Source organism: Culex quinquefasciatus, chromosome 2 (assembly GCF_015732765.1).
Source record: "Culex quinquefasciatus strain JHB chromosome 2, VPISU_Cqui_1.0_pri_paternal, whole genome shotgun sequence".
NCBI lineage: Eukaryota > Metazoa > Arthropoda > Insecta > Diptera > Culicidae > Culex > Culex quinquefasciatus.
The window spans coordinates 155,081,077-155,107,029 of NC_051862.1; the positions used below are offsets into that span (position 1 = coordinate 155,081,077).

General features: G+C 37.4%; 1 protein-coding gene across 5 annotated transcripts in view; it reads right to left on the reverse strand.

Annotated features, from left to right (window-relative positions):
* Positions 1–7,468: 7,468 nt before the first annotated feature.
* The window catches only part of LOC6038715 (sodium/potassium-transporting ATPase subunit beta-2), a 49,047-nt gene continuing 30,562 nt past the window's right edge, over positions 7,469–25,953 (reverse strand). For all 5 annotated transcript variants that reach the window (XM_038253505.1, XM_038253504.1, XM_038253507.1 and 2 more), the window contains 4 exons: positions 16,346–16,465; positions 15,548–15,840; positions 15,308–15,476; positions 7,469–9,218 (listed from right to left, as the gene is read on the reverse strand). In XM_038253505.1, coding sequence (XP_038109433.1) covers positions 9,109–9,218; positions 15,308–15,476; positions 15,548–15,840; positions 16,346–16,465 — 692 coding nt within the window. In that variant the 3' untranslated portion in view covers positions 7,469–9,108. The remainder of the gene's footprint in view (positions 9,219–15,307; positions 15,477–15,547; positions 15,841–16,345; positions 16,466–25,953) is intronic.

A 25,953-nucleotide genomic window follows, 5' to 3' on the forward strand; every position in this document is an offset into this window, starting at 1 on the left:
TCGGATACGGCCAACCCTCTGGCACCACTGTAAATGGCTAGAACGTTTGACAGTCACCAAAACCTCGAAGAGCCCACATAGTAGTATTAGTGAAGAGCCCACGTTGTTTATCGTGGGCTCTTCACTAATACTACTGCGTGGGCCTTGTGAGTATAGCAGTATATTGGTGTTGTCTGTTTGTTTACACCAAATCTTCAAGAAACATCACTTTTTGTGTATGCAAATCTGTTACGAAAAAAGGTGAGAACTGTTGCTTCCGATTGACCGGGAAGATTTGCCGGGTAGTACTGGGCCGGGGACTGGCCAAGTCCCGCTGTTGATCCTTCCAAACAACTCGCTGCAATCTCCGGCAGGGAGTAACCGACCAAGTGGAGAAACACCCGTAATTCCAGTGATTGTGGCGGAGCTGGTCTTTCCGAGCATCCTTCGATAACCTTCTCCGAGGACTGGCCCACTCCCGCTGTCGACTCGCTTGTGTTTGGAAATCCGTCCCGTGTCGTTATTTTTTCATGGAAATCATTTCAACATTATGAAATTATGCTTTTTTTACCACGCGGTTTGTTTATTTTCAAATTTTGACAGCAAATGCGTTCTTCATCTTCTTTGTTGTCTTCATGTTCGCGTCGAACATTTAGGTTTCAGAAACATGGCCGTCGTGACATACGGCGCAACATTTTTACAATAGAGTTATCTACGTGCGCATGTATTGCGTGTACGTACACGACAAAAAGTGAGGTTAAATTTTGTACCAGCCAGCAAAACAAATGGTGTGCTAGTGTGTGTGAGATCGGGCTTAGATAGCTCTATATTTTTGAAGCTTGCATAAATGATTTTCGGGTTCAGAGAAATCGACAAAATAAACATAGAGCAATTCCAGCACAAATCAGCAATTTTTCTGGTACTTTTGTACCCGACCCTCTCCGATTTCAATGAAACTTTTTAGACATGTTATCCTAGGGCTATATAAACAATTTTTGTGTATATGGAGCCAGTTGCACTCGATAATGACATTTGAGAAGGGCGTAAGGGTTTTAAATATTTTTGTATTTTGTAAATTAAATATATCTGTATCTCTAAGCCGTTACATCGTATCAAAATGTGGTCAAAGACATACTTGTAGGAAATTAGACGGGCTTTTTAAAAAAAATACAGTGAAAGAAAAATACACGCCACTTCTATGATGTTTTTCAATTTTTAAGTTTGAAAGTTAAATTTTAAGGTGATGTCACGATTTTTTTCGCTCAAAATTTTTTGTAAAAATAGCCTTAAATGTAACAAAAAGACTCACGAAAAATGCAGAATGGTATGTCTTTCTTAAAAAAATACCAAAGTCATTTACTAAAACTGTTTTTGAAATGTGGTCTAAACGTCAAAATTTAATACAAACTTATGAGAAATTGGACGAGCTTTCCGGTCAAAATATTTGTTGCCGCCGGAACTCGATCGGCGGTGAAATTATGACGGCGGAATTAGTGGACTGTAAATTTGTTGGGAAGGAACGATTCCAGGGAAGAAAAATGCACTGACTTTCACTAAACTAAACTAAAACTATTTATTTAGATAAAAGTAGTTGCAGAACGTCTGCACCGAGCGCGATCCACGAGGCGAGTGTGCAAAGTTTTGACAGCGCGCGCTTTTCCTGCTTGCCGTTGCGCGCTTCTTCTCTTTCTCTCTCTTTCGGCGCTGTCAGGTTGGCAGCGATGCGTCGGCTACACGCTGCGCGTCGATTGCGCGAAGTCGGGTAGAACATAATCACGTTCGGGACCGAACATCCTCCCCCGGCTGAAGGCTGAAGGGCTTCAGGAAACTCCGGAAGTGGTTGGATATCAGGAGGTTCTTTCGCTTGCTGGAGATGCCGAATGATGATTCTCGGAATGTTGGAGTCTGGAACTGGTGGTTGGTATCTGTTGGCAGCAGCTGATGTCGTCCTGGAGCCCGGGGCTCGAGGTGGTTGGTAACGCCACTTCCTATCTCGTGGGCGTTGCTGCTTCATGGAGCCGATGCAGCTTGGCTCTTTCGATGGCCCGCGATTGTAGAGTCGCAGATCATCTCGGTGAAGAGTCTCGTGACAAGACTCTTCTCTCGCTGGTTTCCGGAAATCTGCCACGGTTGACGCAACGGCACGCTGGACGGTGCTTGGATTTGTTGCGACCTTGGCCTGGTTCTTGTGTGCGGTGGATACACGGGAGTTTCGTGACGAGCCTTTCTCGTCCGTCGGAGTAGCTTGAGCAGCAGTCGTGGCACTCGTCGCTACGGTCACTTGGCTGTCCAACATGGTCGGACTTGGCGCCGATTCAGCAGCCACGGCGGGTTCGCACAAGCTGGTAGCAGTTTTCGGCGGGTCTTCCTTCGGCGAATGTTTCTCCGAGACCGCCGGAGGATTCTTTTGATCGAGGGCGTCATGCGAGGGGATGACGTCGGGCAGTTGTGGGATAGAAGGGGCACGTACCTTGCTGACAACCTTGGTTGGTTCGTTTGAGGACGATTCCACAACTTGGCTGCACGTGGCCACAGTGCATCCAATCTGAACGTCAGCGGATGCTGCGGTAGTTTCGGTCTGGATGCGGGTTTCCTGCGGTTGCAGAAACTGGACAGGCACGTAGAGCACGGGCTGGTACTGCACCGGTGGGTACAGCAGGGAGATTTCCATGGACTGGATCGCCAGGAAGGTTTCCCGGAAGAGTTTCAGGAAATCCTTTCGCTTCTTCTCGTACGCGGTAGTTTCGGCAGGTTCACACACGTCGATCAGCTCCATGTACAGCTCCTCGTACTCATCGACGGTACCCTGAATCTTTTTCCTGAGGAGTCGAACCAGAGGCATGTTCGCCTCCTGAGGATTCTCTTCCGCATGTTTCGCCTGGGCTCGGATTCGCTCGACTCGCGCATGTACACGCTCGCACTTGTACACCAAGAACTCTTCTTCAGCCATTGTTTTAAGTACACTTTTCACTGGGTGGTTCTTCACGGCTTACACTTTACGCGAAATCGCCCGACGATGTAGGACACAGCGACGGGCACGCTGACCTGGAGTGGGTTGATCTGAGGGGCAGATTCAACCTGGCCACGATAGAATCGGTCGACTTCTACCGTGCCACTCCGGATACGGCGATGCGCACAACACTTTCTCACTTCTGGCTGATTCTGTTCAGCGGCACTGTTCTTGCTCACCACGAGAGCACACACACATACAACGTGAAACAGCAGCAGGGTTGCTGGTGTCACGGGTTACGGCCGGAGTCACTTCCGGAGGCCGCGTGTTCACTTCTTGCGGTAGATCCGGGGCCGGTTTGCTCCGGAATCTTTCGAATCGCCCGGATTAAGAGGCCGGTTTGCCTCTTCCTCCGGCGCGGTTGCGTCTGGCAGGGGTTTTTGGCCGGTTTGCCTCACCCTTTCACACGCGCCACGGTTCCGAAGCCGGTTTGCTTCGGAAGATCGAGTTCGCAGGCCGGTTTGCCTCGAACTTTGACACTCGCGGAACAGGTACTGGAGCCGGTTTGCTTCGAACCTCACACGCGATCCGGAACGTTCCGGGATAGAGGCCGGTTTGCCTCGACGGAACTGTCACTCGTGAAAGGGTTCTGAAGCCGGTTTGCTTCGCACCATTTTGCACTCGCAGATCGGAAACGTTCCGTGGCAGAGGCCGGTTTGCCTCGCCAGTTCTCTTCTTCCTAGTCACTGGAACCGTCCAATCACTCGGCCATCCGGCTCGAAGGACCAATGTTGCCGCCGGAACTCGATCGGCGGTGAAATTATGACGGCGGAATTAGTGGACTGTAAATTTGTTGGGAAGGAACGATTCCAGGGAAGAAAAATGCACTGACTTTCACTAAACTAAACTAAAACTATTTATTTAGATAAAAGTAGTTGCAGAACGTCTGCACCGAGCGCGATCCACGAGGCGAGTGTGCAAAGTTTTGACAGCGCGCGCTTTTCCTGCTTGCCGTTGCGCGCTTCTTCTCTTTCTCTCTCTTTCGGCGCTGTCAGGTTGGCAGCGATGCGTCGGCTACACGCTGCGCGTCGATTGCGCGAAGTCGGGTAGAACATAATCACGTTCGGGACCGAACAATATTCACGAAACTGAAAAATCAAGTCTGTCATATAGAAATTGCCAAAAACCACTATAAAACCCTATTTTTTCAACATTTTTATTTTTAAAACCGCTGTATCTTCACAAGGATTGGACTCAGGACAATGGTCAATATGGAGACTTTTATGTAAAATTGTCTGGGAAATCGATTCCCACTGTTGGCTTTTGAAAATTTTTAGGTTTAGACCACTTTTCAAAAAAACAGTTTTAGTAAATGATTTTTGTATTTTTTTAGGAAAGACATACCATCCTGCATTTTTCGTGAGTCTTTTTGTTACATTTTAGGCTATTTTCACAAAAATTTTGAGCGAAAAAAAATCGTGACATCACCTTAAAATTTAACTTTCAAACTTAAAAATTAAAAAACCTCATAGAAGTGGCGTGTATTTTTCTTTCAGTGTATTTTTTCCAAAAAGCCCGTCTAATTTCCTACAAGTTTGTCTTTGACCACTTTTTTATGCGATGTAACGGCTTAGAGATACAGCAATATTTAATTTACAAATTACAAAAATATTTAAAACCCTTACGCTCTTCTCAAATGTCATTATCGAGTGCAACTGGCTCCATATACACAAAAATGGCTTATATAGCCCTAGGATAACATGTCTAAAAAGTTTCATTGAAATAGGAGAGGGTCGGGTACAAAAGTACCAGAAAAATTCCTAATTTGAGTTGGAATTGCTCTATGATGTTTTGTGATAAATTCAAAAAAATATTTTCAAATTTAGGTACACTTTGCTATCAACCATTATTATTATTAATTTGAAAAAAAAAACAATTTTAAGCAAAAATTCAAAGGTTTATTTAATTGCAAAATTAGACCAGTTCAATCAATCTAAAAAGATGTGATCAATATATTTTTATAAATCCAACACCAAGACCTATCTGCTTTCAACTTTTTTCAGAAATCTAAAATGTCCAAGGGCAAAACGTTTCGAGTCTGTTACAGGTATGAGCCCCGTGCTTGTCTTATCGATTCCATTGCTGCTAATCAATACAATGTCACGGGTGTGTGAGTGTGTGTCGTTTCCATGCTGAGATTACACAGACTGCACAAGGTTAAGTATCTGCCTGTAAGCGCGATAAGAGCAACTAATCAAGTGTTGCATAGTTTTTGGCGCATTGTGCTATCTTTGGCTCGCAGATTGCGTTGCTGCGTTATCTGTCAGCAGCAGTCGATGGGGCGTGAGTGTTTTTACGGTCGATTTTCTCGTAGATAATAACAACTGCAATCATCACATGTTACTTTGTGGAGGTTTATCCGCATATCTAGATTATTTACTGCGCACGTGTATTGATGTGATTTGCGCAAGGAATCGGGTTGTCAAAAGTAATGATAGCGTGATAACTGGTTGGGGCAATATTGGCGAGACCGCTTTGCAAATTGTGACCAGAGAAGCACTTTCCTGGTGTTAGTATTTTGATAAAATCTCAAGTAATACCTTAAAAATATGAGCTCAAGTTGAACAAAAGGTACCGATTTATTTTAAAAATATGTTTTGGAAACATAACATTAAGAAATTCACTATTTGTTATAACTTTAAACACCTTGGGACCATCCATAAACCACGTAGACACTTTTTTTGAAATTTAAAAATGTAGCTTGGCGGTGTTTGCGGTTGATCAAATCAAATTAATACAAATATTTAATGTCAACATGAATGCTCGTGTTGTATAAGTGAAATCGTCAACAATTGCAAGTTTTTTTTTGAATGAAAATGACCTTAATTCAAAAAGAAATGGTTTGCAGGATTAATCAATTCTAATTGAACATAAAAATTTCCTTATCATAAAACAAAAACTGAACTAAAAATCCTTTTAAAAACATCTTAAAACGTCTAGGTACTAATTTAAGTTTGAAACTAATTTACAACGTTAATGCTATTATTCTACAGAATGTTCGATTTTGTGCTCTTAAATTAAAAAAATAACTCAACAAACTGTTAATTTTTCGACCGTGTTATTAAAAACTACAGTTTTCAAAGAATATGGCTTTTCTTTTTAGAAAAATAAATGTTTGTATTTTGAAATGGACTTTAGCTGTTTGTATTTTTGGCGTGTTCTACAAAGTCTATTGCATCATGAGTTTGTCCACGTGGTGTAGGGGTAAGCATGGTCGGTTCTCACCCAGTCGGCCTGGGTTCTATCCCAGACGGTCCCGGTGGCATTTTTCGAGACGAGAATTGTCTGATCTCACCTTCCGTCCGACGGGGAAGTAAATGTTGGCCCCAGTCTAACCTAGAGGTTAGGTCGTTAGCTCAATCCAGGTGTATAGGAGTCGTCTCCCTGGGTCCTGTCTCAATTGGACTCACAATTCAAAGGTCTTCAGTTCGAATCCCGGGGTGGATGGAAGCTTAGGTGTAAACAGAGGTTTGCAATTGCCTCAACAGTCAAGCCTTCGGACAACTATTTTCGAGTAGGAATCTCGCAATCGAGAACGCCAAGGCAATGCTGTAGAGCGAATAATTTGATTTGATTTGATAGCTTTCTCAAGTTATTAAAAAACTATGAACTTTTTGTATGAGTTGAACGCTTCACCGTTCAACTTTTATTGGCTGATAATGGTTTTTGATCAACAGAGCTCTTTGAGTAATGCCAAGCTCTTTAAAAATATATTTCAAACGGGCGTGCTCAAAATATCACCCTTTAATAATTTAAAAAATAATAATGAGCGAAATTTGTATTACTAATCCAAATGATTGATTTTCTGTAAATTAGGCCGTTGCTAATATGTTTCAAAGTTTATGTCGCCCCCCCACTCACCCCACTCTTTATAGTCGGTTCGAAAGTCAGAAGACAAAACAATATTTTAGCAAATGAAAATCGGAACCATGAAAAAAGTGTTCAAATATGGTATGATTTTGAAAAACGTACCATGCAATTTGAACACTTTGTTCGTGGTTCCGATTTTCATGAACGCTTGTTCACGATTTTGAGAACTCTTTTTTCTCCGTGTTCGTGTAATTTAAATTTAAATTTTTAAACCTTGTTTTTTTTACCTTTCCTTTTTTACTTTAGCTAGTCGAGGACATACACTTTAAAAAATATTTGATACGGCCTTACATAAATTTTACATAAAATCTGTACGGTGTTTTTGGAATTTATCATGTTTTACATGAAAAAGTTTTAAAACTTAAATTATTGATATTCAGACTAAGATGTACCAAGTTTTTGAAAACCACTAGTTAAAAAATAAAAAAAAGTAGGTGATCTAAAAAAATCCATGTACTGATCAACTAAAACTTAGGCTTGTTTCAGTAAATTTTAAAAATCAGAAATCAAGTCAGAAGGTACAAGGTTGATTGATGTTGAAAAAAGCGACAGAAAAAAATAATAATGGCAGGTTAATCAGGATCGTATCGAAATAAAACACTCTTTTTACGGTTGTTTCTATCTTTATTTATCTCTATAACTTTCACTCACAAAAACGGCTCATCGCGCTCCTCAGGGGATGGATGTTAGGGGATGCATGACTGTTTTGTTCGACTGATCTGTCGTTTTGCCTTCACGAAACACGAGAAGTTTACACTTTCAACGGAATCTGTTTTTTTTTTGTTGTTGTTGATGAAACATTCAGATTGTATTTTGTTTTAAATTACTTAAAATGTGGAATTTGAATTCCAGGGACGCAATGAATCTTTTTTTGCTTGATTTCTTTTTGTTTTGTTTAGAACAAATTAATAATTAATAAAAAAAAACTCGCACGATGTAGGAGTTGGAAACTTGGAACGACGACACGCAACAACATCTAGATGGTTTGTGTGAAAAAAATGCAGAAAGCTTTGCTCACGTTTGCGGCTAGGTATAAAATCTTTATGGTACGCTCGTAACGTCTTACAAAGCGCGCGTCGGACTAACGCGATGGTGGTTGTTGTCTTGGCTCACGATGCTCGGTGGCCTGGTGCCATAAAAAATGTTGGTTGGTAGGGGGATTTTAAATTTAATACGAACTTTATTGGCACTGTTGTTTTGTTGTTTGAATTGGTCGATCATACTGAATATATTGCCCTGGTGCATAATACTTTCTCTTTCTATTATAACTTTCTGGTTTAAATTAGACTATCTAGCGTAACTATTACGTTTGATTCTATGGTGATTGAATTGCTTGTTTTGGGTGGGTACATTTTTCCTGTGACATGGTCCTCGTTGAACAGCAACGAGGTTCTGTAAACTACTTATTCTGGTTCAAAAATATAGTTTTTTCTTCTTTCAACCTGGTGCTATTCACACGATATGATGTATTCGCAGAATGAACGGTTTTCTGCTCTTTACTTGGATGGCAATTTTGTGTAGTTTTCGGTTGTCTTGTGGCCGTGAAATTATTTATAGCGGAGAGTGCACCCGTTCAGTTGGCAGTTGTACAAAAATCGAAGACACACGTAGACATTTAGTGTTGGCACGCAAATTTACTCGTTTCTTGGTCTGATTTGGACTCTTCAAATGTTTTTCAAAAACCAATAATTAGGAGCCGGTTTCGCTCGCGACCGTTTGCTGGACCTTCGTTTATTATGTACAATTATAAAATACAAGCACAACAAAACAAAATCTTACTTCCAGTACCACACAGTGTTGTTTTCATCTTCTTCTTTCTTCTAACGTCTTTTAGCTTGTTTTCACATAATTTTGTATGCTCTTTAAGAAGATCGTGAGATCGCCTAATTGTGTGTTTCTTGTTCCCATGGCTTAATCGAAATTCCGGATTAAAGAATTAGGACACATTCTTGTTCTAGCTAGACAGAGAGTAACACGAATTGTATAAAGATTGTAAAAATTTCATAACTTTACGAGAAGGGGGCGGAAAATTTGGTAAATTTTAAATAGGACTTTTTAAAAAGTGGTGTTCTCTAATGGCTCTTCTGATGTTAAGATCATCTGGACACTCTAATAAAACCTGTAAAAATTGGTTGTTTTGTTGGTGGTGACGGCGGCGGTGGTGGCACTGTGAATGGCCAATATGGCTGCTTGTACTGCTGCTGCTGATTGCTACTTTAGCTGCCGGGGGGGGGAGGGCTGCTGCTGGCTTAGTCGATGAGCAGCTCAAAGTGCACCGAGCCGAGCCGTTCGTGTCTGTCGTTGGTGTGTCTGATGTTGCGGGCCCAGGCCTTGCACTCGATGTTGATGATGATGCCACCTGAAAGGGATAGGAAAAATTGTTTTGTTTAAATATTGGTATTTTTTTGTCGTTATGTACAAGCTTTTAATCACTTTTAAAACTTCTTTCTGCTAAAATATTCGAATAATTATCCCAATTTAAGATGACACATAAATTTTCTCAACATAACATAATTGCGCAAACTGGTGGTGTCTATCTATTTTATTTTATCCAAGGTCAGAGGACGAATGATAGTTTTGAAAAAAAAATAGTGAGAAATTTTAATTTTATGCTTAAGGTTTTTGTAGATTGGTCATTAAATAACATAACATTTTGGGTGTTCGATGTTCATTAGCGTGGTTTACGGATATATGAAAATGACAAAAGTGTTTAATTTCGAGCGCCTCAATCGGAAGTTTCCTAAAACCCTAGAATTTTTTTCATATTCTTAAGTTTCTTATAGGATTTGATCCGTGGAACAACTTTGTAGAACATCGCTAAGCGCTAGGAATTGATCCCAAAAAGATACGGTAAATTATAACATGCTCTAAAAATTTAACTGTTTCTTTCCGGGATTAATCCCTAGCGCTTTGCAATGTTCATCAAAGAAGTTCCCCGGATCAAAACCTACAGAAATCTCTAATTTGGGAAAATTTTATCTGGTTTTGGAAAACTTGCTCGAAGAAGAAATTATGATGAGATGGAAATTTGGTGTCAAAAGGACTTTTATGAGCAATTCTCTAGCAAAACCGGAAATGGATTTTATTTGTATTTTTTGATTTGGCTCAAACTTTGTGGGGGCCTTCCCTATGACCAAAGAAGCCATTTTGCATCATTAGTTTGTCCATATAAATTTCCATACAAATTTGGCAGCTGTTCATACAAAATGGTACGTATATATTCGAAAATCTGTAACTTTTGAAGGAATTTTTGATCAATTTGGTGTCTTCGGCAAAGTTGTAGGTATTGTTAAGGACTATTTAGAAAAAATAGGTACACGGAAAAAAATTTCCCGATTTTTTATTAACTTTTTTACAAAAACTCAAATTCCCAAAATACGTATTTTTGATTTTCGAGATTTTTGATATGTTTTAGGGACAAAATCCGCAACTTTTGAGCTATAGAGAAACATGGTCAAAAAATCTGCCGCCGAGTTATGATTTTTTGAAAAACTGGTGATTTTTGGAAAAAATCGAAATTTCATACATAAAATTTTTTTGACCTCATTTTTTTTATGCAAAATTGAATTTGCAATCGAAAAGTACTTTACAGATTTTTTGATAAAGGGCTCCGTTTTCAAGATATAGCCACCGAAAGTTTGATTTCAGCGAAATATTAGCAGTTTTTCGATTTTTAAAAATAGTGACCATGAGTGACCATTTCTAAAAATATTTTTTTTGAAAAGTTCAGAAAATTTGCTATAAAATTGTCTAAGAGACATTGAAGATTGGACCTCTGGTTGTTGAGATACAGCGGCTTAAAGAAAAAGAAACACGAAAATTGAAGTTTTCTAAGTCTCACCCAAACAGCCCACCATTTTCTAATGACGATATCTAAGCAATTAATGGTCCGATTTTCAATGTTAATACATGAAACATTCGTGAAATTTTCCGATCTTTTCGAAAAAAATATTTTGAAAAAAATTAAATCCATACTAGCATTTTTAATGGGCATAATATTCAAAGTTTGGCCCTTTTAAAATGTTAGTCTTGATTTAATTTTTTTCAAAATATTTTTTTCGAAAAGATCGGAAAATTTCACGAATGTTTCATGTATTAACATTGAAAATCGGACCATTAATTGCTGAGATTCGTCATTAGAAAATGGTGGGCTGTTTGGGTGAGACTTAGAAAACTTCAATTTTCGTGTTTCTTTTTCTTGAAGCCGCTGTATCTCAGCAACCAGAGGTCCAATCTTCAATGTCTCTTAGACAATTTTATAGCAAATTTTCTGAACTTTTCAAAAAAAAATATTTTTAGAAATGGTCACTCATGGTCACTATTTTTAAAATTTGAAAAACTGCAAATATTTCGCTAAAATCAAACTTTCGGTGGCTATATCTTGAAAACGGAGCCCTTTATCAAAAAATCTGTAAAGTACTTTTCGATTGCAAATTCAATTTTGCATTAAAAATGAGGTCAAAAATTTTATGTATGAAATTTCGATTTTTCCAAAATCACCAGTTTTTCAAAAATCATAACTCCGCGGCAGATTTTTGACCATGTTTCTCTATAGCTCAAAAGTTGCGGATTTTGTCCCTAAAACATATCAAAAATCTCGAAAATCAAAAATACGTATTTTGGGAATTTGAGTTTTTGTGAAAAAAGTTAATAAAAAATCGGGAAATTTTTTTCCGTGTACCTATTTTTTCTAAATAGTCCTTAACAATACCTACAACTTTGCCGAAGACACCAAATTGATCAAAAAATTCCTTCAAAAGTTACAGATTTTCAAATATATACGTACCATTTTTGTATGAACAGCTGCCAAATTTGTATGGAAATTTATATGGACAAACTAATGATGCAAAATGGCTTCTTTGGTCATAGGGAAGGCCCCCACAAAGTTTGAGCCAAATCAAAAAATACAAAAAATAAAAATGGTCGAAATCGGCCGGTTTTGTAGAGAATTGCTCTTATGTAAAATTGGACGCCCGATGTGATAGCGTACTCGAAATTCCGGAACAAACGTAGTTTTCATCAAAAAAAAAAAACACTAAAAAAGATTTAAAAACATTTTCGTAACTCAACAGAAAAAAAGTTTGGAACATGTCATTTTAGGGGAAATTTAATGTACATTTTGAATCTACATTAACCCAGAAGGTTCATTTTTTCATTTAGAACAAAAATTTTCATTTCAAGATTTAGTGTTTTTTTTTTAACTTTGCAGGGTTATTTTTCAGAGTGTAACAATGTTCTACAAAGTTGTAGAGCAGACAATAAAAAAAAATTAAAATAAAAAAAGTAAAATATTATGTAAATTCAAATGATTTTCGCTTTCATTGGTTTCAGATATTCTAATGTTGTATTTTGTATTAAAAATTATAAATATTCTCTCAGCGTCATATTGGACGCCATGTTGGATAACATGCTCATGGAGCAAACAGAAAAAAGTTATTATCCATTTGCTTGGGTTTCAAATATATTTTGCAATATCTTAGAAAATTTTGAGTAATATTACACATAGATTTATCTAGCCCATCAGTAGGGTTTGTAATTTCTACGATTTTGCGAAATTTGATATTATCTTAAATCAGACATTTAAAAAGAGTTTAGATGTTGTTTCTGAATCCCGTTAAATTTATAAAATATTTGATGGCTCGGTTTGATGATTCACGGTTATATTTCAAATTTGCTGCTTGAAAAGAAACGGAATCAATCATTTCTGTTATTTTTCTGCCAAAAGATTGCAAAATATCTATGAATTTTCTTTAAATATTTTTAGATTTTTTTGGTTTTCCTATATGATTTGAAACAAAATTTCGAACATTTTGTTATTGTTTATTTTTTTTTTACTACTCGATTTTAAATGAAACTATCAAAATGTTAGTAAATTTTAATTAAAAATTTTCATACTCTCTAGATCATTCACCACCAAAATAGAATTCAATTTAATTGATATTAATGAAATCTTTTATAAATATAAATATAAGTTATATAATCATTTTGGATAGACAAGAGTGTTAAATATAGTTTTAATTTGGAATTTATAAATAAGTGTTAAATATTTAGTTAAAACAGAAACAAATCAGAGAAAACTTCTTAGCTGAATGACATGCTTTAAGTCTCAAACAAGCTATAACTTCAAAACAATCGAAAATTTGTATAAAAATTTGCTAGGATTTAAGAAAATCCAAAGCATAAATTTCTGCATTGTTTCTCGTTGTTTAGGACGTCCATGAAATGTTTCACATTTTTGATTAACCTATATTATAATTTTATGTAATTATTTTGACATTGACTACATCCTTCATATTAATTTTAAAATAATGTTGATGTGAAAATTCATCAAATATCACAGTTTTGACAATTATTATTCGAACTTATATTCAATTATTGGTAAAACAAGATGATGTTTTGGAGCGTCTGGGAATAAGCGTTTGTAATTTTCGACATAAAAGCTACGTGAAAGTGAAATCAAAATTTTAAAAGACCAAATCGATAGATTACCATCATTTTGTGCTGAAAGGCATTTGAAATTTAAAGATTTTTAACTTTTTTTTAGTTGACTTTTAGAAATTGTCGAAAAACTGACTTTAAAAAAAAACGTCCATGAAGCATGGCAAATGATTTTTCCGAAAGTTTTCATTTATGGAAGAGTTGTTTCCAACATGACCATATATAATTTGGGAATTGAGCCTTGACTTCATGTTCTTGGGACACGCTAGCGTTTATCCTTTCTACCCTTATTAAGTCTGAAAGCCGAGTAGGCTAAGGTGCCAGTCAACTCTGCTGGTACTAGATTTTTGAATACCGTCGCTTGCTCCTTTTTGCGTGAAGAAAACAGGAAGTACTATTTAGTAACTTGTCTCACAATTTTAATGTGCATTGTGCGTGCTTTTTCATCGGAATGTTTGCCGTGCGCCATTACCGATTCTATAGTGCACTTCCACAGTTCAGGAAACCCAAACTAATTAAATTTGGTTGGTCATGAGCCTGTTAAATGCCTTCATTTAATTTTTAATACTCGTTCAGCGCCATATTGGACGCCATCTTGGATTGCAAGCTCCCAGGTGGGCGTTTCCTGAGGTCATATTTAAGTTTCAGCGACCTCAACCGGGAACCGTTGGTGTAGGGGTAAGCGTGATTCCCTCTCTTCAGTCGGCCTGGGTTCGATCCCAGACGGTCCCGTTGGCATTTTTCGAGACGAGATTTGTCTGATCACGCCTTCCGTCGGACGGGAAGTAAATGTTGGCCCCAGACTAACCTAAAAGTTAGGTCGTTAGATCAGTTCAGGTGTAGGAGTCGTCTCCCTGGGTCCTGTCTCGGTAATGTCGCTGGTAGGCAGTTGACTAACAATCCAAAGGTCGTCAGTTCGAATCCCGGGGTAGATGGAAGCTAAGGTGTAAAAAGAGGTTTGCAATTGCCTCAACAATCAAGCCTTGTGACACCTAGTTCAGAATAGGAAATTCGCAATCGAGAACGCCAAGGCTGCTGTAGAGCGAATAATCTCTTGAATATCTCGACACCTTTTAATATCTCAGAACTGTGAATGCAATATTCGGATTCAGGAAGGCCTGGCCGTTTTCCAAATATAGCCTTTTTCGATTGACTATATAGTTTTGTTCTGAGAAACCAAACGCCTCCATTAAAACTACTTTTCTAACTGTTGGAGATGTAACTTAAGAATTGTAAATAGTACGGTTAAGGGGAATATTGGGTTGTTTAGAATTAGTTAGTTTATAATTTGTAAATATCTACCTAAACCTAAACTTAAATGTAAATTTGTGCCAACACGATCTGAAAGTGATCTAAACCCGATCACACATGCAAGAAGAAATACAGCAGATAGCTGTACGGAAGGGAGTAAAAAGGGGAGAGAAATTGTACTTGAGATCAGTTCGGAATAAACTATTACCGCAGACACACGAGTTTGTGCCGCCACGCGCCGCGTCGTTTCGTTGCAATAAAGTTTGTTGACCCTGCAACAATTAGAAGTTTTCTTTGCCCGAACAGTTTGATCGCGCGAAATTTGCTAAGTGTTGCAAATATCGGGACTTAACCGGTTTGTGAGAGCAATCACGTTGCTCTGGGGATTTGTGGCGCGTCTTGACCGACCTGGTGAAAGGTGGCAAGAGCGGCCAGGTTTTGAAGACTTGTGGTCTGCGGACGAAGAAGGGCTTGTGGCGACCCAAGCCCTCGGTCACCGTGGATAGACCGTGTGTGTGTGCGTGTGCTTAACCGGTGCTACACAAGGTGTAGCAAGGAAAGCCCTTCGATCCCGGCACCGTTCGCTCTGTGCTGAACACTAACAATTAATCCATGGAGGCGCTTGGTTACTTAGAATGACCGGAAATGAACTTAAATTTAAGTCTGTCAATTCTTTGGGAAGATCAGCTCTGACAGAGCATAACGAAAAATCAAAATTCAAAATTTTGAGCATAGTTATAAACATGGTTCGCCACTTACGGACTGGTCGCTCGAAGTGCACCGCCACGAGCGGGCTCAGGTAGCCCTCGGAGTTCTCGTACGGGTAGTAGTATCCGGGGAAGCCACGTCGCGGGTAGTACTTGATCGCGCCAACGTTCTCGATATCGGCGGAGTTCTCGCCCTCGCACGACACCCACACGGTGTTCATCTATTGGGAGGGAAGCGAAGAAGGAATTGGGTTAATCTGAGGAATCAGTCGGGTTCGGGAGGTCGCCTTACGGTGTGCTTTTCCTTCTCCTCGACAGTCTTGATGTAGTCCTTGAGTTCGGCGGGCATGTTGCCGGGCAGTTGGGTCGATTCGTTGAAGAACTCCGGGATCCATCCGTAGATCTTGTTGAGCTTCAGGAATATGCAGGGGGCGCTCTTGTGGTAGTTGTACTTGTTCTCCAGCGTGCACGGGCCGTACTGCTTGATGTCGACGTCGCATACGGTGCGCGGCGGGGGCTGCTGGGTGTAATCACAGTTGTAGATGTTCTGGCCACGGCCCGAGATCTGTCCGGGTGTCCTGTAATCTGTAATAGTAGAACAAATTGAAGAACAAATCGCTCATAATCATTTCAAAGTTATTTAGTTGATGACGATGTTGTCTAACATTTCACGTTCCGACTTAAAAATAGGAAAAGATCATATTTTTCGTCAGCGATGCCATATTCCCTGCGGGGACTATGTTTTAACCTTTGCAGGCCGCTTGAGTGTGATGTTGTGTGAGCCGTTTTGTGTTGATTCGTTGTGACAGCATGATACTCACATGATCTGCCAAAAATGTCAGACCACTGCCAGAATATGGAGCGACACCAACCGTCGTCGGTCGTCCAAGGCGAGGCAGAACAAACGCGGTCCACACTAACACAATACGAAAATAGCGCAAACATCTGGCCCTACTCCATCAAATCATTAACGAGAAATTATAGTGTGTTTTTTTTGCACCGTTGATGAGTTATGACAGGACATAGACGATTAATCGTGCCTAATTTGTTCTATTAATGTAAGTGCAATAAAATATGGAAAGAAAACTACCTTCTAAGAATTTGTCCAGTGCATCGGTCCACTGCTTGTAGTTCTTCTCCTCGGTGCCCTTGTACCAGATCAGGGTACTTTCGACGTTATCCTCCGATGGAAGTGGACGGAATCCTAAGCCTGAAAATAAAAAGAAAATATGTGAAATTATTATTATTTTTGCTTCCCTTAAAAATTAACTGAAGCATTTACTGACATCAACTCCAAAAATGTCAACTAATGTTTGAAAAGTGTTATGAAAAATAATAATTTTCATGTGCACATTTAAAAATTATTATGAAATGTACAACAGTGTCCCCATAATCGACACCTCGTACATCTCTCCACAAGTAAACTGTCTAGATTTGTATCAAACGCCAACACAATACTTTACAACTTCCGTTCGCCCAATTACACCTTCACAGTTTGTGCATCATCTCTGGGCATATCAGCTCATTGGCAAATCGACGAGAAGATCTATCTGCCCGGCTCCATTCAAGTCTCTTTTCCGAGCTGCCGCGGTGCTAGAGTGAAATAATTTAATCATCAGCTTCCTGTCATTATGCAATCTATGGGACTTTGCGCGCGCTCGCACTCAATGAGAAGTGATATCGTGAGACGACGACGACCACGGACTCTGATCATTGTGGCAAATGATGCTCATGATCTACTTTACCGAAATCCTCAGTGGTATGAAAAGAGAACGTGGCCTGAGCATTAACGTCATCCCTTGGCTAAGTGATTTATCTAGCTCGCGGATGCTCGCGGGTAACCGGCTTTTGTGAATGGGTAAACTTGACACATTGTTGCTGGGTCGTCAGAGGTTTACGTGTGTGGGTGTTTTGATTGGGCACATTGATCAATGAAAATAGATGAATTTGAAACTAGTTCTCATCGTACCCATGCCAGTCTCGGTTTCAGAAAATTTATTCCAAGTGAAATTTGAATTCCGTTTGATTCTGGAAATACAAATCTGAATGAAAAAATCTATCTATTGAAATTAATTTAAATTCATACACTAAACCCCAGATTGACACTTTTGAATTTGTATCCCGTTGGTTTAAAAGGTCACGGAGAAAAATCATTACCCAAAATCGTGTAAAGCGTACATGAAGCAAACAATGCGTTCAAATTTCATGATTTCTTTTTCAAAGATGAGCAATTCTCTACCAAAACCGGAAATGGATTTTATTTGTATTTTTTGATTTGGCTCAAACTTCGTGGGGGCCTTCCCAATGACCAAATATGCTATTTTGTGTCATTGGTTCACCCATACAAGTCTCCATACAATTTTGGCAGCTGTCCATACAAAAATGGTATGTAAATATTCAAACAGCTGTAACTTTTTAGTGAATTTTCTGATCAATTTGGTGTCTTCGGCAAAGTTGTAGGTATTGTTGAGGACTTTTGAGAAAAAAATAGGTACACGGAAAAAAAATTTGCAGATTTTTTTTATCAACTTTTTTTTCACTAAAACGCAATTTCCCAAAATACGTATTTTTTGATTTTCGAGATTTTTTGATATGTTTTAGGGGACAAAAATCCGCAACTTTGAGCCGTAGAGAAACATGGTCAAAAAATCTGCCACCGAGTTATGATTTTTTGAAAAAATAGTGATTTTTGGAAAAAATCGAAGTTTCATGCAAAAACAAGTTTGACATTATTTTTTGATGCAAAATTTAATTTGCAATCGAAAAGTACTTTACAGATTTTTAAAGGGCTCCGTTTTCAAGATATAGCCACCAAAAGTTTGATTTTAGCGAAATATTAGCAGTTTTTCAATTTTTAAAAATAGTGACCATGAGTGACCATTTCTAAAAATATTTTTTTTGAAAAGTTCAGAAAATTTGCTATAAAATTGTCTAAGAGACATTGAAGATTGGACCTCTGGTTGCTGAGATACAGCGGCTTAAAGAAAAAGAAACACGAAAATTGAAGTTTTCTTAATATCACCAAAAAAACACAATAGACAATTTTATAGCAAATTTTCTGAACTTTTCAAAAAAAAATTTTTTAGAAATGGTCACTCATGGTCACTATTTTAAAAAATTTAAAAACTGCAAATATTTCGCTCAAATCAAACTTTCGGTGGCTATATCTTGAAAACGGAGCCCTTTATCAAAAAATCTGTAAAGTACTTTTCGATTCGAAACTTGTTTTTGCATGAATCTTCGATTTTTTCCAAAAATCACTATTTTTTCAAAAATTCATAACTCGGCGGCAGATTTTTTGACCATGTTTCTCTATGGCTCAAAAGTTGCGGATTTTTGTCCCCTAAAACATATCAAAATATCTCGAAAATCAAATGCAAATTTTTTTTCCGTGTACCTATTTTTTTTCTCAAAAGTCCTCAACAATACCTACAACTTTGCCCAAGACACCAAATTGATCAGAAAATTCACTCAAAAGTTACAGCTGTTTGAATATTTACATACCATTTTTGTATGGACAGCAGCCAACATTGTATGGAGACTTGTGTGGGTGAACCAATGACGCAAAATAGCATATTTGGTCATAGGGAAAGCCCCCACAAAGTTTGAATCAATTCAAAAAATACAAAAAATAAAAATGGTCGGAATCGGCCGATTTCGTAGAGAGTTGCTCAGATGTACTATATAATTTAAACACTTTGTGCGTGGTTCTGAATTTCATCAACGCTTTTTTAGGATTTTCGGAACGGATTTTCTTCCGTGTTGTGGCTGACTGCTAAAATGTCAACTTTGTTTTTTCGTCCCGCAAATGAGGAAAATCATTGTGCCAAGAATAGGAGTTCACGGAAAGAATCTATTTGCAAATCAGTGAACGATTAACAATTCGAGCCAAACATTTCATAAGAGCACAACACCAAAACGTAAACATTCGGGGTTATTCCACTATTCCATTTATTAGTACACTCCCTTCATGCCCTCCAAGAATCAGATTGATAGCAAAAAAATTCCTTTTGATAAAATCAAAAACACAAAAGGGCACATAACAATATCCCCACCAAACCAAAAATATTGGTCAAATGTGCCCTTTTCTTTTTCGTTAGTCTTTCGTAGTTCAGGATTTTTTTTCTATTATAAAGTAAACTTTTTATACATTCTTAACCTGCATTCACTTCAGAATACAGTTTACCCATTTCTGCAATAAAAAACTTCATCGAATTACAACATTTTCATTTACTCCCGCGACTGCTGTTCAGTACAATTTGGAAGGATTTTTAAGTTTCACGTACTTTATCTAGACTATTGTATCACAAAAAATCACTAACTATCGAAATTACCACTGGATTCCTCATTATTTCTATCTAAATGAAAAGGCCCATACAATTTATCGTTCTTTTCTAATCTGCAATAACCCAGAACGGTCATTTTTTTGATTAAGAACAAACTTTTTCAAACGTAAAATCGCGATAACTCGTGATGGTTATAAGCAACCCCTTTATGTTTCTATATCATTTTTTTTTGTAAATGTTTGCTTTACTTTGTAGATTATTTTACACCCTTAAACATTACACTACAAAGTCTGGGTTATTGCACATTCGGAAAGAACGTAAAATTTTCCTTAAAATAACCCATCTAAATTTTGTTTACAGTCGAATAACGAAAAATGGCATAATTTTTGAAACCACTTATGCCTGATTGCTCAAACAAGACTCATTCACTCGTCGAATCGAGCGCGACGAAAAACTGCTCTGACCGTTTACTACCGTTTGTCACTTCCACACCAATCGCTACTGAATACTCTCTCTTTGCTCTCCCTCTCACTCGAGTCGGGTAGAACGAAGAATGGTTCAGAAAAACCGATTTCGTTAAGTCCCTCACAGCTGACTGAAAATAGTTTACGATCGGCTTAGCTTTGATCCTTTCAGAAAATGCTTAAAATAAATTATATCAATAATATTTTGCAATTTTGTTGTTTACACAACATCAAAGACCCATTTGACAGCAATTTCCATAATGCCATATTATAATTCTAGAGTTTTTTTTGATTAGGTCCTATAAACATATGAAAGACAATGGTTTATTGGTCCTTTTCAAAAAAAACTCTGGAATTGACGGCTGCGCTAAAGCAGGCCAAAAGAGCGCCTCGCTGGTATTTTTTTGTATTTAAAATATTGTACGATCAGTACCTTGCTGGACTCGGTCCATGGAGACGACCGTCGGCTCAACGACCGACGAAATAGGCGGCGGGCCACATGCGGGCATAAAAATGTCAAAACCTCTCCCGCCTCACTACGTCTTGCCCTCCAGCTGCGCTTTGTTGACAAACAAACGGAGCACGCGGTCGCATGATGGCGGCATCGAGTCAGAATTAGGGGTGATCATTTAGATACAAATAAAACTTTTTTTCAATGAAAAATAATATTTTTCCGACTGAATAAAAAAATTGCGAGCATGTTTAAACAATTATTCCTGATGTCGGAGAAGTGATAAAAAATCTAAATTTTAATCCATAATGTTGCTATAAATTGAACTTTTTTACTCCTATTGGGAACCCCTAGGTCTAACCACGACCGTACCACAAAAGTGTCCGGATTTCGAATCAGCTTCTTTTAGTGTCCGGGATTCAAAGCACATCAAGTCATTTGAATTTTAAAATTCTGATGAAAAATTGTTAGAAAAGACATATTTTGCAGGATTTCACTTAAAATTTACTGTTTATACTACATCCTGATGATATTTATACATTTAAAACTTATTTAATGATTTTTTTGCCAGCTAATACAAAAATTATATGCTACTAAGTGTCCGGATTTCAAATCATGACGTTAGATTCTCTTCTCTCTGAACATATTCGCTTGTGACTCGAGTCGACGGACGGAGTAGGCAAAGAAATTCACGAAGCATTTGTTTCACTGTGTGAAGCGATTGGCCAAGGCGCTCTCAGCTGATCGTGTTCGCTCGCGAATGATTGCGCGCTCCAGTCGGCAAAGATTCTCTCAGCGATGAGTGAGTGATTTCTGATCTTCGGACCGAAAATCAGGATCCTTGGATAAAAGCTTGATTTTTTAAAACATTCAAATTGTGAACCATCCTCGTTTTCAATCATGGCTAAAAGTTGTCCTTTTTCAATTCAAACAACTCTTTGCAATAAAGCAAAGCTCCAAAAATGCACCAATATTCAGAAAATACAATTTCTACATAACAATCTAATCACTCATTAATATTACCTTTTTTTTAGTACTATTACCTAAAAAATGTGTAAACATGTGAATCTGATGAATATTCATCAGAAATTGATCTTTTTTATCTGAGTATTCAAATATTGTAATTATTTAGCTGACCACAAAACTGAGTTGTTCAATCAATAATGAAGGACGGAACGTGTTAATTTCACGGAGATGCAATTTCGCTGATAAAAACTTCGCAAAAAGGATCCCTTGAAAGCTAATCTAACCGCTTAGCCTAGTATTACTTAGTATGACTAACCACCCTTTGACGCTACCGAGACTGAATGGACCTCATTGCTCAGTTTCATTGAGTGAAATCTCACTCTTTAGAATGCGGCGTAGTTTTGGATGCACACAAACCAAAGACCTCGGATATCTTATCAGATCAACACACCGCTGGACTTCAAGGATGGTGAGTAAATTTCGTCATTGTAGATTTGGCATCATTGAATGGTAGTGGATTAAGGTTTGGGTGTAGCAAGGGATTCTCAGAATCAGAACGTTATTGTGTTTAAGCCAAGTTAATTTACACAATTGTGTTCGAACCTTGTCTTCGCACATTCGATGTCAGATATACTGAGCAGTTCTCTACGGAATCGGTCTTTTTTCTTTAATTTTAATTTTTGTATTTTTTAATCCGGCTGAAACTTTTTTGGTGCCTTCGGTATGCCCAAAGAAGCCATTTTGCATCATTAGTTTGTCCATATAATTTTCCATACAAATTTGGCAGCTGTCCATACAAAAATGATATGTGAAAATTCAAAATCTGTATCTTTTGAAGAAATTTTTGATCGATTTGGTGTCTTCGGCAAAGTTGTAGGTATGGATATGGACTACACTGAAAAAATGATACACGGTAAAAAAATTGGTGATTTTTATTTAACTTTTGTCACTAAAACTTGATTTGCAAAAAAACACTATTTTTAATTTTTTTATTTTTGATATGTTTTAGAGGACATAAAATGCCAACTTTTCAGAAATTTCAGAATGGGCAAAAATCTTTGACCGAGTTATGAATTTTTAAATCAATACAGATTTTTTCAAAAAATCGAAATATTGGTCGCAAAAATTTTTCAACTTCATTTTTCGATGTAAAATTAAATTTGCAATCAAAACGTACTTTAGTGATTTTTTGATAAAGTGCACCGTTTTCAAGTTATAACCATTTTTAGGTAACTTTTTTGAAAATAGTCGCAGTTTTTCATTTTTTTAAAATAGTGCCCATGTTTGCCCACATTTGAAAAAAATATTTTTGAAAAGCTGAGAAAATTCTCTATATTTTGCTCTATTGAACTTTGTTGATACGACCCATAGTTGCTGAGATATTTCCATGCAAATGTTAAAAACAGGAAAATTGATGTTTTCTAAGTCTCACCCAAACAACCCACCATTTTCTAATGTCGATATCTCAGCAACTATAGGTCCGATTTACAATGTTAAAACATGAAACATTCGTGAAATTTTCCGATCTTTTTGAAAAAAATATTTTCAAAAATTTAAAATCAAGACTAACATATCAAACGGGCCAAACATTCAATATTACGCCCATTTGAAATGTTAGTCTTGATTTTAAATTTTTGAAAATATTTTTTTCAAAAAGATCGGAAAATTTCACGAATGTTTCATGTTTTAACATTGTAAATCGGACCTATAGTTGCTGAGATATCGACATTAGAAAATGGTGGGTTGTTTGGGTGAGACTTAAAAACATCAATTTTCCTGTTTTTTAACAATATCTCAGCAATATGGGTCGTATCAACAAAGTTCAATAGAGCAAAATATAGAGAATTTTCTCAGCTTTTCAAAAATATTTTTTTCAAAGGTGGGAAAACATGGGCACTATTTAAAAAAAATGAAAAACTGCGACTATTTTCAAAAAAGTTACCTAAAAATGGTTATAACTTGAAAACGGTGCACTTTATCAAAAAATCACTACAGTACTTTTTGATTGCAAATTTAATTTTACATCGAAAAATGAAGTTGAAAAATTTTTGCGACCAATATTTCGATTTTTTGAAAAAATCTGTATTGATTTAAAAATTCATAACTCGGTCAAAGATTTTTTGCCCATTCTGGAAATTTCTGAAAAGTTGGCATTTTATGTCCTCTAAAACATATCAAAAATAAAAAAATTAAAAATAGTGTTTTTTTGCAAATCAAATTTTAGTGACAAAAAGTTAAATAAAAATCACCAAATTTTTTTACCGTGTATCATTTTTTCAGTGTAGTCCATATCCATACCTACAACTTTGCCGAAGACACCAAATCGATCAAAAATTTCTTCAAAAGATACAGATTTTTGAATTTTCACATATCATTTTTGTATGGACAGCTGCCAAATTTGTATGGAAAATTATATGGACAAACTAATGATGCAAAATGGCTTCTTTGGGCATACCGAAGGCACCAAAAAAGTTTCAGCCGGATTAAAAAATACAAAAAAAATCGAATGACCGAAATCTCAGAGAATTGCTCTACTGTCAATCTTGGCCGAAATTTCGGCTTCCCCCGTTCGTGTGTACACAATGCACTCAATAATGATCTGCAAGTATCGTGTTTCGCGTGCACGTCTCGTAATCGCACATCCGTAGCGAAAGCCGCACTGTACCTATAGTTATGTGAGTTGACCGTGGTTTAGCAGCCCTTGTTGATGCAAACAATTTATCACGTCCTAAACCGCATCCCACCTAACCCATTCAGTAGCTTGCGGTGTGCAAGTGATGATTAAATTGTTCTGATAGCGCGAGGATGGGCTAAAGGCCATCCGACGTGTCGGAACGTGTGAAGTTCGGAATCATTATTTCTAATCATAATTTTATGGCGCTTTTATCCTGGGTGTGCAGTATGACTTTGAAGTGTTCTGAATGCATAATAAATGGAAAATATTTACATTTCCAGAATATTTCAACAGGTCAAAAGGGTCATGAAACCCCTCCGGTCAAGACAGATTTTCTTTTCATGGTAATGGATTATTCTGAATATTGTATGACACCCCTGGAGGAGTGGGTATTTCAGTTTCTAGCAATACTTGTTACGAGATATACAACACGTCATCAGCTTGAACCACGTTAAATTCGGCTCAAAAATAAAGGTTAGGTTAATTTCTAATTAATAGGAACCTGTCCCTAGCCTGGATGCCAACCGATACATAATTCGATGACAACGGTGTTTTTCAATCTACCACCACTCTAATGAACGTTTACACCGTAGTACACACATATCCACCACGACTGAATAAGTTTTTCGCTTGAACGGCGAGACGTTCGTTCTAAGGCAACCTAATTACGCCCAGCACGTAAAGGATAGGTATCAGCAATACACGGTGGGTCCTCCGCCCTAAAAATAGCACTCGCTAGATGACGCTCGGATTGACCCATTGCTGCACGAGATGTTTTTCCTGGGAGCGTCACCAGACGAGACAACCCAGCAGGTGACATTATGCGGAACGGTGCTACCGATGGTGCTGTTACATCACTTAAAGAGTCATTAATCAGCAATTGTCTGTCGATTAATCTTGCAGTATTTTTCTTTGTGAAATGGTTCAAACACATTCTATAAAAATGGAGATGGTTAGAGATTTGTATTAATTTTACTGTTTCTTTTTTTTTTAATTCAATGCAATGGTCAGACTATATATTTAATTTGAGCCTGTCGTACTAATTTATATTCAAAAAATCCGCAATGTACTTACCCAGTTAGACATTCAATAGGTTTATAATTACACTATTCCTTGTCGGTATTGTAATGTCTATAGCAGGCGTGCCCAACATTTTTGGCTCAATTTTCACATTTTTGATCGTCAAAATTACAATTGTTTATTTTTCATGCTTTATTTGATGGAATCGGTTCTCAGATGACCAGTGAACATAACTCTTCGAAAAGTTTGAAACAATATTTATACAAGTCGTTTTTATCTACATTTTACGTCAAAAATCAATCCGGACCAATGTATCATTTAAAACTTACATAAAAACGACCCACAAAAATATTTGTTCAAATTTTTGTCCAAGTAATGTTCACTGGTCATCTGAGAACCGATGCCATCAAATAACGATCAAAAATGTGAAATTGAGCCAAAAAGGTTGGGCAGGCCTGGTATATGGCTTAATATCATTAACATTTCAAGAGTTTTGTTTGAATAGGTCCTATAAACATATGAAAGACAATAGTTTATAGGACCTTTCCAAAAAAAAAAAAAAAAAAAACTCTAGGTTTTTTGTTTCTGCCACATTTTACCTGAGTAGCTCTTTAGATGTTTGGAAATTATTTTTCAATTTTTAAATTTGTATTTTTGATTTGGATGAAACCTTGTCCATACATTTTCTATGCAAAAAGAAGCAATTTTGCATAATTAGTTTATCCATACAAGCCTCCATACAATGGGCTGGTCATACAAAATGGTTATGTAAATGTATTAAATTCTGTATCTTGAGAAGGGTTTTCTGATCGATTTGGTGTCTTCGGCAAAGTTGTA